Below are 18,551 nucleotides of genomic sequence, written 5' to 3'. Positions count from 1 at the left end.
AGTTTATTATCATCATGTGTATTTTTCAGCTATGGTATTGCTACTTTTAGAAAAGTATTTGAATCCACCACTCCCCAGATGCAGGCGCACTGCTTCACTCATGTTTCCACAAAACAAAACAAACAGCACCGAGTACATCCGATTAAAGACAGCAGTAAAGTTTTAACTTGTAATAATGCCTGACAGCCAGATGGCCAGATGTATGTGATATCCATGCTGACAGTGTACAGAGCAAACATTGCTACAGTCATGTGCTACTTATTTAGACTGCAGAGGCTTATGAGGCCAGCTTGTGCTGTAATATGAAGGCCAGTTTTGACTGAAGCAGGCCCTGTTTTAAACATGATGTGGAAGAAATCACACACACAAACACATGGACACACACACACACACACTCCAAAAACCGAAGAGGGAGAGAGAAAATGTGGACATGTTCAGATCTTTTGTGATCTTTTGTGTTTACATCCACTGTAAACTTACAACAAAGCGGAGTTAAAGAAAAGATGTCGTCACATTTGAACAATTTTTCTTTTTCAAACCAGTCAGTGCAGGCTTGTGTAAATCAGCAGGCCTGTCAGATAACTTTAATATTTATCTATCAGCTGTATATTTACACTGTTGTTGTTTGGTGATTCCACTATCAGCATGCTGCTTTTTATTTATTATACAGTAATAATATTCATTTTGTTCATTCTCATCTTCTAAAATGTAATGGCCCCCTTTTGCCTCCGAATGCTCTATTATTAATATTATGGTTATTAGTAGTTTAAAATTACATATGTGAAATTGAAATTATGACTTTTATTATGGTTGCTGAATTCGCACAAATCTTTCAGTTAAATTTTCTTCAATTCCGTTTAAAAAACGAAAGAAAATACAGATGTAAAGCAAAACAATCAATCAAAACGTCAAAAATCGCACCTGCGCATATAGACGGACATTATTTTATAATGTCTATATTAAAATGATAAATCCCGAGACTTGATTTAAAATTGCACAGACGCTGTGTAAAGTCAAACACATTTTATTCCAAACATTTTAAGAACTGTAAAACATGTTTTTCAAAAACATTTGCTTCAAGCAACCACACTGCTAAACATGGTGGCCTGACTGCAAGCTTAGGCCATCATTAAAAATGCGTATTTACAAAATGTACCGTGGGTTTATTATTCTGAGGCTGAGCTGAAGATTCAGTTCAGCTGCCAGTGAGTTCGTTAGATTAAATTAAATTAGACGAAACTTTAATAGTCCCAGTGGGAAAATTGGGAAACTGAGAAACCGGGTAGCTGGGTATCATTCCGTGAAGCGAGACCGGAGAGATGAACGGAGAGTTTGGAGCCAAAGATGGGACCGCGGCGCAGCGCCTCGGGTCGAAGTGTTCAAAACATGAGGGGAAATTCTTGGAGAGGAGCGAGGAGAGCGCTGGTATAATGCTGCTTACATGTGGGATGCTGGGACAAGTGTGGGAGCTTAAACGACTTCCTAAGCCCATATCTCGGTACAAATCAGGACCCTGAAGACAAGACCCCATCCCAGTGTGCGCTCCGGGCAGCGGGAAAACAGGCATCAGGCTGCGTTCCTGCGCCCTGGAGTCCTTCAACTCTCCCAAAAAGAAATGTTGCCTCTTGAAGCGTTTTCTCCGCCGCAGAAAGCTCCCGTTTTCAAACATATCGGCCGACATGGGATCCAGGGTCCAATAATTTCCCTTTCCGGGATTCCCGGGCTCCCGGGGCATTTTGACAAAGCAGTCGTTAAGAGACAAGTTGTGACGGATTGAGTTTTGCCACGCAGGAAACTTCTCCCGATAATACGCAAAGCGCTGGCTGATAAAATCACATATCTCACTGAGGGTGAGTCTCTTTTTCGGACTCTGGAGGATGGCCATGGTGATGAGAGCGATGTAAGAGTAAGGGGGCTTCACCGAGGCGGTTCTCTTGCCTGGACCATCTTGGAGTCGAACTGCAAAGTCTCCCTCTTCCCGCACTTCAGCGGTGAAGGATGAAGCGCTTTGCTCCAAGTCCGCATATCCCTGATGAAAGACTGAAAAATCTGTGTTCTTCACATCTTCACCGCCGTCTGTCTGTCCCTCCACGTCAATGTCCGTCTCCTCCATGAGTTTGCTGTCCAAGGTCATGGTCCTCACAGTGTCTGGTGGCACGGCGGCCCCAGCAGGCTACATTAGCGCCTGTCTGACAAAACAGGCGCAGACCCTTTTCATTCACAAAAAAGTTGCGCATCTGACTGCATCTTTGACTTTTTAGCTTCCCTGTCTATACAGCCTCCTCCTCCTCGTCCTCCTCCTCCTCCTGCAGTCTGTCTTCATCAAAACAACAGCAGATAGAGATCTGAAACATTAAACCTAAGGGTTCACATAACAAATAATACTGTATGATATATGATGAATATTAATTGATGATACTGAGAACGTGCAAACATACAGCTGCATAAATGCCACCCGTTGCCACCTACTTCTAAGTTGCCTTTCAAATAGCAGACCTATGTGTGGGTTTTTTTTCTATTTTATTCATATATTTATTGCAGGCCTATTGTAGTACTGGGTGAAAAATGACTCCCAGTGCGTACTGATTAGCAAAAGTATTGAGACCCTTTACTTAGGCTAAGTATTAGTAGTAATAACACACTGAAAAAATACTCTATTACAAAAAAGTACAGAGGCACAAAATGCAAAGTGGCCCCTCAAAAAGAGTCTGTTTCCAATAATATTTATTAATTTAATTTATTAATAGATTATTACACATAAACTTGTGAGTAGCTTTTTAAGTGTATTTTAAGTGCAAAATATGTTTTGTATAAAGAAACTTAATCTGCAAAGTACAGTAACAAACTATAGAGGAGTAAAAAGTACTAGCCTATATTTGCCTCTGAAATACAGTTGATGTTGAAATGACTGCAGCAGAAGAGACTGTTTTGCATAATAATATAATAATAACAATAATATGCTTAAACTGAAAAATGAAACAAGCACATTATTTTCAGTGAGCTTGATTCTATCTTTTATGTTCTTGGCTTACAAGGCGCTCATTTCCTTTGGTGTTCCTTATGCCGGATGGTTTGGCACTTTCTCTCTCTCTCTCTGGCTGTTTCAAATAAGAGGAAGACGTAATCCTTTTTGAAATAATAGCTGCACTGTATCAGTCCATGTGAGGCCACCCACTTGGGAAACAGGCCTGAACTGCATGGTGGGCTGAGGGAACTGTGGGAAGTCTCATTAATGAACAATTCTGCTCTGTACCTCTCACTGTAGTTTAATGTGATATTTGTACTCTTCTCAAACTATTATAGCATTTTATAATCGCTGCCTTTTTTCCAGTAAGAAGATTTATACCTAGTGTTTGTCCTGTTCATGTACCTACAGGTAAGTGCACACATGTTTTCCTTTAAATATTTCATTGTGTTGTTTAAATACCAGGAAACAAACTGAATGTTTCATACTGAATTTAATACAGACCGAAACCCAGAAACAGTCGCGCTGAGGATATCAGTGCACCTTTTTAACCAGCAACAACACAATACTGCCCTCAAAAACAACAACAACAACAAACCAAACAAACAAACTCCAAGAAAAGCAACAAACACTGACAAACACAACAAAAATAAATAACTTAATTTAACCTGTGCAACCAAACATGCCTCTGCTCAACATAGCAGACAGTCGTGCCGTCAAGGTCAAGAGAAGTAAATTGTTTTGCAGTTAATAACAGTGATCACAGCACTGAGCTCAGGTTGCAGTTTCTGGTGCGGTACAGAAATAACTTGTATCGCAGCTGTCTGGCACTGCTGACCATTATACACAAGCAACACTGACGCTATTTAGATGAAAAAAGTCATCAATTATGACTAAACTTTCCACTGAATGTGTCCCTACACTATCCCGTTTATTTGTTCCAAAGTATTTTCAGCTACAATCTCTGTCTGTGCTTCATCAACATGTCCCCTTTTTGTCCATAGATACAGAAAAACAAACCCATCAACTTTATACACTCTGTGAATTATGTTATATACAGGCTAGCAGGTAGCACAAATACAGATTGTTTTATGAGCTGTCTAAAGCCAGAGGTACAACATCATAGCAGTGGAACTAATTTAAATAACCTGGGTCAAGAGACTGGTGCTGATAATCGTGTTATCCTCCATTTTTTACATTCACATCTGTAGTGAATTGTGCCAGTCTGAAGACTGTTGTGTGCAAGTGTGTATGCAGAACTCCTTCCTGTGGAAATAAAAACCTTTTTTCTCTATGTATGGTCCTTAGGTGGTGTGTTTCCGTTGAGCTGAGGTCAGCCTCACAAAGTTTCCACACTTGAGGCAGCATGAGTTGGAGTTGCCCTCTTTCCTGGGGATATGCCAGCAGTTGACACAGCGCACTCTGTACTTCTTATACCTAAAAAAGTCCAGACAAAAATATGGCGGTGGTTAAGCCTTTCTGTTTTTGATATTTGAATACAATGAATGCTTAATAAAACCCTCAGATACTTATTCATGACACTAGAAACATCAAAGAATAGGTTTGTAAATCAGTGCAACACTGATCCAACATAGCATCACTGTGGTTTTCAGAAGCAAATTGATTTTTATTCCCGCAGGCTGTGATTATGAAAGAGTGTTTGATATGGTCATCCTCAGATTCACTGCAGAGACACAGAATGTGTTTCATATAAGCTCTAAAGCTTGTGTATTGAGACTTCTATGAGCACAAAAACTAGAAATTAATTTATTTTGTCCTACCACAGCAAGTTCTTTTTGACACTTTTACAAATACGACGGAGGAAACTGTGGAGAAGTTAAACAGATTTGTCTTTCTCTTTTCCACTAATGCAAACCAGTGCTGACAACAAGCCAACAGCAGAGCTGGTTCAGTGTTTTAGCCCATATCAAGTCTGTAGTTAGACATTTCATAGAGGTGCTTCTACTCCATAGAACTCATGTTAGAGAAAAATATGTCATCCAGATAAAACCACATACAGTCGAACTCTTAAAATGTTATAAGTTACAGGTGTGATGTTTTGGAACTAGTTTTCTATTTAATATTATTTGTTCTTAATAATTTACTTTATGGACAAATTGTCAAAAATGTCCAAATGGACAATCAGCCCTCAGGATCTAATCATTATGGACCTTAATGCTTCATCCAATACATAACTGCTTAAATGTGCTTTTAAGCAGATGTTTTATTTCTAAACATCTGCTTAATAAACATCTGCTTAATGCTTTTTTCCAAACATTAAGCAGATGTTTTATTTCTAAATACTCATCAGAGATGTTTTATTTCTTCACATCTGTTTAAAAGTTCAAACTAATTCCCGTTAAATTGAATATGGCTCAAGTCTCCCATATCTAACGGGTGAGTTTCCAGCATGTGTCTTCTAAAGCTACCTTATTCCACAGGCATTACAAAGAGGGGTCCCATCCTCTGCATCTCTCCACATGGGGGTCTTCCTGGTGCAGCATGATGCACAAATCTTTCCCTCTTGTGAAACAGAAAAGAAACACAACAATATTTAGTTAGTGTTGGAGTCATTTGGAACCGAGTGTTCTTATAAACTTCATGTCAGTTTCAGTTCCATTAAAATAAAGGAAGTGCTTGTGATGCAACAAAACGTTTTCATGACATTTCAGCGGTTAATGGTCATTCTGATCTAAAAGAGTTTTATGCATCTGTGAAGTCACTAAGTTATTGAGGGTGAACTGAAAATGACTAACGACGACTGATTGAACACAAAGATTTTCTCATTTGTGATAAATAATAAATAATAAAGGTTCAGTTCCTATCAATCGCTAAAAGGCCAGTTGAAGGATGTGTATCCGGGTGGTGACAAAGATCAGAATCTTCTGGCTGTCTTATCTCTGTCGTTAATACAAACTTGTTCTAGTTCCTTCTTGTCTAAAGAGGTAGAGTATGCAAATTTCTAATTGTAAAATGTTTGTCATTTAAAACCTGTTGCTTCAGGAGCCAGTACATTATGATACTGCTGCCACTGACACATTTCACCTCCAAGAGAGAAAGAAATTTATGCCCCGATTCTTCTTCCTTTCTCCTCTATTACATGGTACTAAGGGAACTAGTTGATATCCATTATGGTCTTCAACAGTTGTTCCCCTAAATACTCAGATGTGCAGCACCACCCAAGTGATGCTGTGCAGTCACATGTTTTGATGTGGTGGCGTCCTCTAGTGGAGGAAAGGGGCATTTCACGCAAATAGATAATCCACATGAGAGTGTTAGAATGATGCTCTGGATGATTTCATTTTAAACACATGAAATTCAAACTTATTTACCACTATATATTGTGTATTTTATTTGCTCTTCCTGAGGGTTTCCCTTTAATTTCCCCCATTAAAATAAAGAAATCAATTATATATTATTAGTAAGGTATTTCTGCCTGGAGAGCCTGTAAAAATGTCAACATGAGCTGACAGCAGCGTCATCGAATAGTTCCCAGTGTCTACTTGTTACTCACTTGCAACAGTGTTTGTCAGGTCACTCTCCTCATCCGAGCTGCTTGTTTTAAGGGATTTCTGTGATGTTCGTGTCCTCAGCCTCGGTTTTCTTACACTCTTGTAGAGCTCCTTGCTGTGATGGAATCACATGCAGCAGAGAACAATAGTGCGTGTGAATTTAACTACATCACCATTTTTTTAAATGACCATAATGAGATAGAAAACGTGATGCCCTCCCCCCACCCACCAGTTCAATCTGTCATTACCTGTACTTTGAAGTTATGAGGAGCCGACACTGTTCCTTACTGTCGTCCAACTCCGTGTCCATCCTGAACGTCACTCCCTGGAAGTCTGGGTCTTGGATATCAGCACTCCGGCTGGGATTAGGTTGTTTTCTGGGAGTCTTGGTTCTCCATGTGCATTCAGAGGAACGATGCTGAGTAGAATAGTGTTCAGTTTCCTCCTTTTGCACCGGTCTGGGTTCTGGTTTTATCGTTTCAGACGGTGAGAGGTTTGTCTGACCCTGATAGTTTGAGGATTTCAGTTGTGCAACTGGAGGGGATTTTTCCTCTGTGGGAGCACGTGAGCATTCTGGTTTAGATGACGTGATCTCATCTTGTTTTGAGAGTGAGTGACGACTCTCTACAGTGCTGAATGAGAGTGATGCTGATTGTGAAGAAGGCGGGACAGAGCTCGGAGGTGCCAGCTGCGTGTCACATGGGGGCTCTGTAGTCAAAGCAAGGTTTGCATTGTAGTCTAGTATTAGTGTCGGCTTTGATAGAGTTACGCTCACATCTTCATTTGAATTAAAAGTCAGCTGGGTTTTAATGGATGCATTGAGGATATGTGTTTGCAACAAAGCATTTTCAGAAAAGGGTAGATTAAAAATATCCTGTTCAGTAGAGAAACAACCCTTCTTACTCTCCTGGTTCTGCTCTGATTGTCTATTACTCATCTTGACCTTCTTTTTGTCTCTATGTGAAGCATTTTCCTCCATCAGCTCTGGTCTAACAGTGTTTGTTTCTTCAGGAATCTGCGCTTGAACACTACAGCACACTTCAAAGTCTTTCATACAGTGATGTGGTTTATAACTACTGTCTCCTCCGCTACTGTCCCCTCTTACATCATTCACAGGACCGACACCAGATGTGATTTCTTGCCTCTCACAGATAAGAACAGATGGTCTTAAAGTGTGTTCGACACTTACACAGTCACCTCCAACTCTCTGACCGGTCACATCTGCTGCTGCAGTCAGTGATTTGGCTATTGAATAGCCTAATTTTGTGGTAGATGATACTGATCTTGTGTCCAGTTCCTCTACATTTCTTTGATGCATGAGCCTCTCACACTGCAGGTTGATCAGAGTCAGCACTTTCCAGGGGCTATTGCATTCAGGATATTCCTCAACCAAAGTTATGACCTTGCTGCTTTGACTTTCCTGTTTCCCTTTTTTCACCTTATTATAAGGCGACATACGAGACAAACTGTGCTGGCAGGAACTATTAGAAGTTTGAAATGAATGTGCATGCTCTTCCTCTCGCTTTACTCTGAAATGATCCTGCCTAGATGTCTCATTAAGCCATGTGGACAGAGAATCCGTGTTCAGGAAACTGTTGTGGATGGGAGGTGCTAGTTTGTTAACTTCCTGGAAAAGGTAGAAGAGTGCGGATTGGGAGGCATCTTGTTCAACTGTGCTCTGGTTTCCCTGGAAGAAGGCAGCTTGTGTCTCTTGTCCTGTGCTCATGTTCAGGCAATGTCTGCATCATAAATAGAAATAAACAGCATTTAGATCAGTAGTTCCAAAGCTGGTGGTCTGGACCCCCACAAGAGGTTGTGAGGTGATCACAGAAAAAGGAAATAAGACAATACAAATCCTTCTACAAAAAAATGCACATTTTTGAGATTTCTCTCTTGTCTTTTTTTGTTGTTGTTGTAAAACATTATGTAGTTTTACCCCTCTGGGCCACTAAATGTTTTTCAAATGAAAGAGTCTGATAGAGAAAACACTCGTCAACTGAACTCACAGACATGTACCCTGTGTGGGGTGAAAATATGTAGTTAATTGTTTCATATTAAAGAACTGACAAGAAAAAAAAGCTGGGTAATCATCATAGAGGTTGAACTGCATTTCAAACGTTGGCACAACACAGAATAATACACCTTTCCACATCAGTCGCTCCTTTGAGCTATAAGCTATTGAATCCAGCAAATAAGCTAGTGCTACTGCAGTGTTTAATAGTTTTGTTTCCAAACTGGACGACAGTAACAGTCGTGACGTTAAGCTAATGAAAACACAAACTTACAGTTTGTGATAGTTTTCTTATAATGTATTGTACTCTTGAAAAACGAGTTTAATTAGGCCTGCGTCACATTATTGGAGCCTATATTGGCTTTGTTCGTTATTTAAAAACCACGCAGAGGTTGTTTTTTTTTAAAAAAAAAAATAAAAAATAAGTGGAAATACTTTAATTACATGTAGCTTCTTTAACTCACCGGAACAAATGTAACAAAACCCGGAACCGTCGGTGAAGTTTAAATGTGTTCTAGAACGAAAAAGTAGCCATCCGTGTTCTAGAATGTCGACGTTTTCGCGGTTTTCTGAGTTTATATGTCGCGAGCGCAGACAGGTCACAGTGCCACTGAAACACAGAGAAAATATCTCAAAACTAACTGTACTATTAAACAATGAATCACGTTTGTAAATGTGCATGACAGTCACTGGAAATTAATTAGTATCCCACCTTTGTTCTTGGACATTTATGTAATAACATATAACATAACTTCTTCATATTGTGAACCACTCAAAATGGCTACTGGACATCCTCAGTTAGCCTATGTATTGGCTGAGTGGGTGTACGTTTTTTAGCAATTAACGTGTATCCTTAACCATCAAGTATGAACTATAGGAGTGTAGATCGCAGAGAGCAGCATACTACATGAAGCCCGATCAATGATCGCATATCAAATAAACCAATAATTGGGCCTTGTATTATAACTGTTCACCGATCAGCGCCCTCCTACTTTAGAGCTGTCATGGCCTCGGCTAACCAACTCTCCACCATTTGAGCCTAACTGAGCAGAGTTCAAAGGTTGTCATGCTAGAATTGTAATTGTACAGTTCACTCAGTTAGCAAGCCATCGCTCACCTTCGATCTTCACATCGATGATCAACTAAATCATTCAGAGTGTCTGTCAACTTACTCAAACCGATGGAGCTGGTTGCTGTGACCGGATCCCTGTTTTGGACTAGGAGCAGTTGCGCGGGTGTTTTTGGTTTGCTTGATTACAGCTGCTGAGGTATAAAAGTTCACATTGAGCTCCTTTCACTTAGTAGCAACATATCAATTTCTGTGGACAAGACCAAAACCCCGGTTAAGTATTTGCTGGATAAACGGGGAGATTTTACCAAAAGTAGCCACCAGATACTCATGCAATTAACTAGTGATGATTATTTAAGTTGAATAAGTTAACGGAAACGTCATTTTTGTCCCATTTGAGTCCCTGTAGTAAAGTGTAAAGTGAGTGCAGAGAGGACAAAATAATTTTAAAACGCATTTTATTGCACAACTTTAAATATTGATAATTTCTAAGACATAATATACACTTACATTTGTGCATAAATTGGACCAGTACAGTAGACTTAACAAGTAAATGGTAAGTGTGGTAAACTCGTTCCATGGTAACGTGAAGCCCATCAACTTAACAAACCTACTGGGCTCCACTTCCATCCAAGCACAGCTGAACCACATGAACTAATCAAGCCTTAATCAGTCACCAGAGAGGAAGTGCTGGGTCATAACAGCACCGTGAGCATTAGACAAAAAAAGTCTTTCCTGTGATAATGATTTTTCTTAAATGCTCAAACTGTTCTTCCTCTTGTGATAATTATTTTTTTTTAAATCAGTTTTATCCAACACTTCAAGCAAAAGGTTATGAGCTGAGGCCCTTGAGTGTTTTATGACATGTTTATAGTAAGTGAAATGTAAGATTTAACAGTCTATATTTTGCTTTAAGCACCCACTTTCTGAGCTTCAGTAAATGTCTGAGTTGCCTGAAACTACAGTCAGCATGTACTTGTTGAGCCATCACAAAACCTACAAATGAACTTGGTACATGAAAATGAAGTAAATGCTATGCATACAATATCTGACATGTGAAAAAGGGTGATAATTATGGACTGGCTGTAATGACTAAGAACATCGTCTTGTGATACTTGTGCGTATATGAGCTGTAACAAGGAATGTTCCATTCAATGGCACAAAGATGGACTTTGTTAAAAAAAAAAAAAAAACCTGCTCTGCAACACAAACATGAATGTCTCTTAACTCCCCCTGGTGTTTTAACAAAGAACAGTCTGTGAGATTGAATGGTGATAATGCTGACCTGAGAACACTCCACATAAATAAATACGTTGTCGGTTAAAACATCACAGTTTTCTTCTTTTTTTTTTTTTGGAAGTAACCATTAATTTCACTTTGAGTGAGATTTGAGTCTGACTGTCTGATCTCATCTGCAGCCCTGTCCTGTCATTGGTTGTAAGTGTGGAATTTGTCAGTCAGCAAGACATCTTGGGAGTTGCTACGGATTTTACTATCCTCGCTGAGCGTCTCTTCGTGGTTGCCCCCTCACTCAACCAGCACACATGGTATCTAGCTTGCAGCGACACCCTCTCATTTTGCTCCGATCCCCTTCTTCCATCATATGTGCCTCTTCTCAGTGAGGTTTAGGAACGTGGCCGTCCACGTAGAAGTTCCTGGTGACTTTGGGCAAAGTCAGCTCCATGCCTTCATGCTCTGGAGTGAGAATGATCTGACATCCCAGCCGGGAGTTCTCCTGAAGCATGGGCGCCATGTCCAGCATGTCATCCTCCCTAAAGCAGCAAAATATCTGTGAACATTTACAGCAATCTCCCTCTCACCCCATCACACACACACATTTATGTAAAATCAAATGTATATCAGTTAGTGAAGATATCAGGAGTAGACCTACCTCTCATCAGGCTCTGGCAATTTGTCAAAATGAGCAGCACTGACATAAACATGACATGTTGAGCAGGCAAGAGATGCCTCACAGGCCCCTGAAAGAAAGAGACACAAAAATAATAAGCAATAATTGTCTTAAAACTGTGCTTCAATTAAATAGCTTTAACTGTGGAAACACTCACCTTCAAGTTCAATTCCATTCTTGTGCGCCAAGTAAAGAACATTGTCTCCCACTTTGGCCTTAACTGGGATCCTCTGCCCGGACCGATCTATATACACCACATTGACCCTGAACAGCAGACATCAAATAAGATATATTGTACATGATTTCATGCCTACAACTCAAACAGATTAAATTAAACATTAGATGAGGTTTTGAATTGATCTTAAAGAAAGGTTTCATTCATCATTTTGCCCTTTTGATTAAAAGAAAAATGGAGGCAGTACAGGAATTCCATTTTCATTTGCACCTGATATTGGATTTTTGAGGTTGATACAAGATCAATAATTGACAGTTAACGCCAGAAGAGCTGAGTCATGTGTGACTGGAGTTGTTTTAGATTCTTGAAGATGTTTCTCCTTTTATCTAAAAGTCTTCATTTCAGAACTGAAGACAAATGAAATCTATAATAATATGGCCATAATGGTAACCATAAAATAACCACTTTGATATCAATGTACATGTTTCTAGTATTAGTCTTTTTCCAAAATGTCTTCAAGAATCGAAGCCGGGTCCAGTTGCCCTCGACTCAGCTCTTCTGGACGTACCGTGACCTGGATGACTGAGAATCTACACAGATGTTAATGGTGACATTGTCTGTAAGTTGCCTCAAAAATAACTTTGGTATTTCTGCACTGCAATTTTTTGTTACTTACTCGCCGACCTACTCTAATATATCTGTGATAAAGTAATATCAGCCAACTCAAGAAGGCTCTGATTTACAATGTTGAGGACAGTGCTTGTAAAACTCACCAGTGAGTCACATTAGATTTCTGTCTGAGTGTCCTTACTTATCATGGAGTAACTATTGTAAGTGTCAGGCAGATTCCTGCTCAAATTAGCCCCAACACAAGGCTAAAAATGTGCAGCTACGCAAGATTTGTGGTCGACTTCAACTTGGATTTATGCAGCACCTCTGTATATATTGGTTTGTACGGAGCTCCACAGGTACTTTATCAGGAGTGAACATTTTGCTAATTAGTGTGCATTTTAGAGCTGTGATGATTAATCGATTAGTTGCCAGCTATTAAAATAATTGTCAACTATTTTACCATTCTGTTAATTAATTAATCATTTTGAGTCATTTTTTAAGAAAAAAAAAATTCTCAGATCCCAGCCTCTCAAATGTGAATATAAATGTGGTTTCTATGATAGTAAACTGAATATCCTTAGGTTGTAGACAAAACAAGACATTTTCTCTCAGGCTCTTGGGAAACAGTGATCAACTAATCGATTAATTGAGAAAATAATTGATAGATTCATTGATAATAAAAATAATTGTTTCAGCCCTGCATGAATTATTATTAATGTTCAGAACTGCAAATTTGTACCCTAAAATTTATAATTCATGCAGATGATTCTTTCCCTCAAATGCTTTATGTGTGTGCAATGCCAGGTGCTGATTGGAGTACTGGCACTTTTTTTAAAGGAAAGGTTCACAGTTTTTCCAAGTCTGTCTTAAAACAACAGTCAGGAGCCTAAATGAACACTGACAAATGTTTTTCTTGCCATAATCATTCCTCCTGTTTATCCTGACTATTAGAAGGTCCCTTCATAATACACTTACAATGGAAGTGACGGGGGCCAAAATCCAATGCTCCTGTGCAAAAATGTATTTAAAAGTTTATCTGAAGCTAATATGAAGCTTCAGTCTTCCAAATGAGTCAAATCAAGTAGATATCTTTCATCGTTAGTCTTTTTAGTGCCAGAGTCCCTCTTTTTGTTACTATACTTCCACCGCAGCTCAACAGGGAAACACAAAGAGGGAATTTGATGCTAAAATGTGACAGATATCCACTTGATATGACTAAATCAAACTGCTGAAGCCTCATATAAGCTTCAAATAAATGTTTAAACGGATTTTGTCCCCCATCACTTCCATTGAAAAAGATTTGAAGGGGATCTTTGAATGATTACAGCGAGGAAAACCTCTTTCAGTGTTAGGCAGCTATCTTCTATCCAAATCCAGCACAAGTTCAGGATGAGGTCAGTGTGCCACAAAATGCAAGTTGAGCATGACTGGGCAAAAATTAGAAATATCTTTCCACCCCGTAAGAAAAGATGCAGTCTCCACTGGTTTGGAACTGAAATTCTGTTTTAATGTTGGATAGATGAAGCTCTGTTCTTACTAAAAGTATAAATGTGTATTACTTAATTTTAAAAAATTAAAAAAAAAATAAAAATAACCCTCGTAAACTTACACATCGTCTGGGTCCTCTGCGTTGGAGCTCCCCTCCTCACTGTGGTAAAGACCTTCGAGAGAAGATAAGAAGGTATCAGGAAAATGAGTATCGCTGCTGTCAGGGGTGATAACAGACTCCACAGCATCGAGGGGATGTTTGACTTGTTGCACAAGGTTTCACCACAACATCTGGGTGACGTAAAGTTACACAAGTGTTATTGAGTGAACTTTCGATACTAATGATGGCCGACATCCCCCGACCACCTGCACGCCAATCTTTCCTAGCATCATCAGTAACATAAACTCTTGTAAAAAGGAGAATTATCACCGCTTATTCAGACTTATCGTGCATAAATCGTCCTGAGGTAGAAGAAGCAGGGTCTTAGTGAGGCTAAATGTGTTAGCAAGCTGCAACACTCACCTATACTCGTCTGCAAATGTCGATTAATCGTTCGGAAACTATCGAAGGAGCCTCCCCTTTGTAAATTAGCTGCACTGTTCCCACAGCTCTTTAGCCTGTACAGGGGACATGTGCTACAGTCCGGTATAACTCGAGAAAGTCTCAAAGTCAGTCCCATGCTCGACCGGACAGTAGCTGAGGCCGCCATGATTCTGTTTTGGTCACGTGGTCGAAAGCGGCCAATAGGAAAAGAGCTCCGGCGGAGTGATATACAGCCGTGACAGCAGAGGGCGCTGCCGCCTCACACACTGCACAGAAATGACTCAAATATAAAGATCTTATTATGATATTCGGGTGATTTAAATTTAAATAGATGAAGGCTAAAAGATGACCAGTTAGAGTGAGATTAATTTGCTTTCATCAGGGCAAAGGCTAACCAACCAGCTAATACCTTTTCAAACAAAATGTTAGAGATAGAAAGTACTTGAGTACTGCACTTTAAGATCCCCCCTAGATATGTTTTGTGTCTGTTTTTTTCCACAAAAAAGTTCAGTTACCTAGTTAGAAAATCTTAAAATTACATCTCTTCCTTCTCCCTCATTAAAAATCCAGAATCTATGAATATGTAAATATTTTCATATTCAAAAGTTACTCAGTGTTTGTGCACTGGAGGCTTCAAGTTTCCAAACTAGCTGTGATGTCACAAATCCTGCTCATAGGCTCGTAGGATTTTCAGTGAGCAGATAAACCTTCCCCCTTCAGCCGATGAATGTGAAAACAACTTTTATGCATCAAAGTCTGCACGTACATCATTCTGCACAGTGAAGGTCAACTGACGTAACAAGAAGAAAAACACATTTTTGAGCAGAGTGAGACTTTAAGAACAATGTTGCGGTACATTCACTTTACTTGAGTTGAGTATTTCTGTTTTGCCATTTTACACTCCACTGCATGTCAGAGTATAATATTGTACTTTCACCCCTATAAATTCTAACTACTTTGCAGATTTGCAGACTTTACATAAACAAACATGATAATTTTATAATATGATTGTACTGTAACATATCAAATTACCCAATATATAAAGTATAAAGCTCCACTTTAACTACAACACTAACATGCTGCTTACATGTTCATGAAACAACAACAAGAATAATACAATGGAATAAAATATATAATAACATAACTATTTAAAATGGGCAATTCTGCATAATGAGTATTTTTACTTTTGACATCTATGTACATTTTGCCAATAGTAGTTACTGAGCTTTATTTAAGTAAAAATTAGGACTTGTTCTTATCTTATTCTTTTTATTGTTTTTACTTCTGTGCATTTTATTGTTTTATTATCACTATTATTGTGCATCTTCTATTGTTACTTCTGTGCTTCTGTCTTTACCTCTGTGCTCCTCTTTGCCTTATTTTTATCTGCCTTGTTTGGTTTTATTTTCTTTTGTAAAGCACTTTGTAACATTGTTAAGAAAGTGTTATATAAATAAAGTTTATTATTATTACTATTATCATTGTACTTGTAATGGAATATTTCTATAGCCTAGTATTTATACTTATTTATACTTTGCTTAAGTAAAGGATATGAATACTTTTACTGTTGCAAAATGTTATTTGACAACATATATTATAACATGTGGTTATATTGAGTCAATCCCATATATATATATATTCATTGTGGTTGTTTTATTCATCGCGGTTTTAATGGGTTTGATGACTATCTCTAAACCTCAAGTATTTATCATACTTTGCAGATTATCTCCGTCTCAACTTGCATTTATTATAATCCAATATTGTAATATCTAATCTGAACGCAAGTTTTTAACTTGTAATGGAGTCTTTTTATTATATTGTAGTATTTTTATTTTTTCTTGCTTTAAGCATAAGCATACCACATTCTGTGCTACTGTATTTCGTTTCCAGATGCAGCTCTGACCAGTCTAAACCTGTTAAAGTTATGCCTCTGGTTAAAGAAGCCGGTTTGCTGGGAGCCATCAGTGCAGAGTGCAGATCTTGTGTCTGATTTTGGCCTTCAGTTTTTTTTTTGTTTTTTGTTTTTTTTTGTTTTGTTTTTTGATAAAGAACCTGTAAAAAAAAAAAAAAAAAAAGTTTGGGATGTGCATGTCCACCACGCTCCTTCTGTCTGCAGAAGCAAGTCTGCACGTAGTTGAAAATAGTTCAGATTTCCACAAGGTCCCATTCAGTGTTAAGCTCTATACTCATGAGTATCACACTCAGACGTAAATACTTGCTCTGTCTTGGTGTTGTGCGCTGTAGAGGAAGACAAACCTAGATAAGAAATGTGATGCAGGCTGGCAGCAGGACGCTGTCATGTATGAATGAGACCACCAGTGTGTGAAGACAGAGAAGTGATGTTATGACTAGATGAGGATGAAGTGCTCAGACACTCTGTTTTCTCTTACTTTCCCATTCTTCTCTGCCCTTGACATCCACTCGGAGGAAAGGAAGTTATCCCCAAAAAAAATGCTATTAAACATATAATCCCTTTACAGAGCAGTTAAACTCCCACAGAGGAGGATCGTGTTGATATTTGAGATGTGATTTATAGGCTTGAGTGAGTCTATAATGACTGATGAGCTCACCCTTTGGGATAGCACTATATTTTATGATTCTTTTCTTATCTTCTCTTCGGTGTCTCATTATGGTTTATACTTTGGGGAGAACTCTCTCTTTAAGTTGGTTTTAAGATGTATACTAACCCCCCATCTGGCTGTAGAGGTTCCTCCCATGTGGATGGTCATAAAAAGTAAATGGACCACTCTCATGTCTACTTTTTTTTTTTTTTTTTAATTTATAGCAAGTTCAACTCACTGGTATATAGATTATTACACTTTATGTAGTCTAAATCCACATAATGAAACATTATTGCACTTATTTATGTGCTGTATGCACTCTCTCACACACACACCTGCACAGGATTAGTATCCAGGGACAGTTTACCTGTGTGTCTGTGAAGAATTTAGAGCATTTAGTGTGTCCTTGGGCCCTGTTGTCTTCAGGTCCTGCAGGTGTGTGTGTGTGTGTGTGTGTGTGTGTGTGTGTAGAGGTGTGGCGGGTGGAGGCTCTTACACGCTTGACTAGGATATTAAATTGTTCCTTCAGATTACACTCCCCATGCTCCCTGATGACTAAGCAGTACAATAAGTCATACACCCCCACATAGACATTAACACGCATATACCTCCTTAAGCCATTCACACTGAAATACTTAAACAAGACACGTCTCAAGACAGACATGCGCATGCAACACACACACACACACACACACACACACACACAGTTAACAAGCTCAACAGCAACAGCATGTGTGGACATTTTAGCACTGATATAGTGATCTGCTGAATGTCCCCAGAGAACACAATGTCTATGTGCACAGCTTATGTTTCCAAGAAAAGATAAAGCATGGAAAAACAAAACATTTCTCAGCAATCCTTTGGGTGCCATTCAATCACTCCCATCAGTACTCCCATTATTGTGTTTTACTTTCCCACCTTGTCATTCACAACAGAACTTTTGGGATATACTTATATGAAGTTTAAATTGAGCTTTCTCTTCAAAAAAAAAGTCTCCATATGGAACTTGGAAATCAAGTATTGTTGTCCAAAAACTATTAAAGGGGGTATTTCTTGCACATTTCCAATTCTATTCCAGGCTCTACTGGAATATCTTTGCATCATTTGCAGTTCAAAAATCTCCTTAATTACTTTTTATTTTTCAGTTCAGCCTCTGTCTGAAGCAGCTCCTGTCTCTTTTAGCTCAACTCTCCCAATTTTTTGATCATGAATCTGATCCAAAATTTGCAAGTGGACAACATGAGCAGCCCATGGAGCAATGTTAGCAACAATGGCTACAGAAAGGACGACAATTAGCGGGCATGCGTGAACGATCTCATATCAGTTTGATGGAGAAGTACAGATAACTTTGCAAATGGAGTGTTCAGAGCATGTTGAAGACGTTTTTACATACGTTCACCTAAAGTTTGGAACTTTAGCCAAGTTATCATAGACGTCAGACATTACAACAGTATATACATATACTTTTATATATATATATATATATGTGTGTGTGTGTGTGTATATTTATATAAATAACAGAAAATCACAAAAAGCGTGATACGTCCCCTTTAAATATACATCAATGAGAATGTTGTATTAATGCACCAATGAAAATAGTCCTCAATAAATGCATGATTTTCTCCTGTTTTAACCTACAATAGTCTTTCTTAAAAATGAAACTATATTTGTGACCAATTTTTATAGACTTTACCTCGTCAGTAGG

At 38.7% G+C, this 18,551-nt stretch overlaps 3 protein-coding genes across 5 annotated transcripts; all 3 read right to left on the bottom strand.

The window, feature by feature from the left end:
* Positions 1 to 1,008: 1,008 nt before the first annotated feature.
* On the bottom strand, positions 1,009 to 2,409 carry LOC137174254 (forkhead box protein D1-like). Its single transcript, XM_067579435.1, has one exon. It carries the CDS (start codon positions 2,132 to 2,134, stop codon positions 1,220 to 1,222), a length of 915 nt encoding a protein of 304 aa, XP_067435536.1. The 5' UTR covers positions 2,135 to 2,409; the 3' UTR covers positions 1,009 to 1,219.
* Positions 2,410 to 3,439: 1,030 nt separating this feature from the next.
* Positions 3,440 to 9,807, bottom strand: zglp1 (zinc finger GATA like protein 1). 3 transcript variants are annotated; one of them, XM_067579415.1, is made up of 6 exons: positions 9,201 to 9,220; positions 8,953 to 9,098; positions 6,726 to 8,216; positions 6,480 to 6,592; positions 5,395 to 5,488; positions 3,440 to 4,402 (listed from the first exon to the last, which is right to left on the bottom strand). In XM_067579415.1, exons 3-6 carry the CDS (start codon positions 8,201 to 8,203, stop codon positions 4,270 to 4,272), a joined length of 1,818 nt encoding a protein of 605 aa, XP_067435516.1. In that variant the 5' UTR covers positions 8,204 to 8,216; positions 8,953 to 9,098; positions 9,201 to 9,220; the 3' UTR covers positions 3,440 to 4,269. The 3 variants fall into 3 exon arrangements, with proteins under 3 accessions (XP_067435516.1, XP_067435498.1, XP_067435508.1); XM_067579397.1 differs by lacking the exons at positions 8,953 to 9,098; positions 9,201 to 9,220 and adding an exon at positions 9,606 to 9,807; XM_067579407.1 differs by lacking the exons at positions 8,953 to 9,098; positions 9,201 to 9,220 and adding an exon at positions 9,661 to 9,807.
* Positions 9,808 to 9,998: 191 nt separating this feature from the next.
* Positions 9,999 to 14,480, bottom strand: fdx2 (ferredoxin 2). The gene is made up of 5 exons (XM_067579425.1): positions 14,265 to 14,480; positions 13,863 to 13,914; positions 11,624 to 11,730; positions 11,449 to 11,536; positions 9,999 to 11,329 (listed from the first exon to the last, which is right to left on the bottom strand). Exons 1-5 carry the CDS (start codon positions 14,449 to 14,451, stop codon positions 11,173 to 11,175), a joined length of 591 nt encoding a protein of 196 aa, XP_067435526.1. The 5' UTR covers positions 14,452 to 14,480; the 3' UTR covers positions 9,999 to 11,172.
* Between the last annotated feature and the right edge of the window lie 4,071 nt (positions 14,481 to 18,551).

The sequence above is a fragment of the Thunnus thynnus genome, chromosome 3 (assembly GCF_963924715.1).
Source record: "Thunnus thynnus chromosome 3, fThuThy2.1, whole genome shotgun sequence".
Taxonomy (NCBI): Eukaryota; Metazoa; Chordata; class Actinopteri; order Scombriformes; family Scombridae; genus Thunnus; species Thunnus thynnus.
This window is presented reverse-complemented; position numbering and strand designations above follow the sequence as displayed.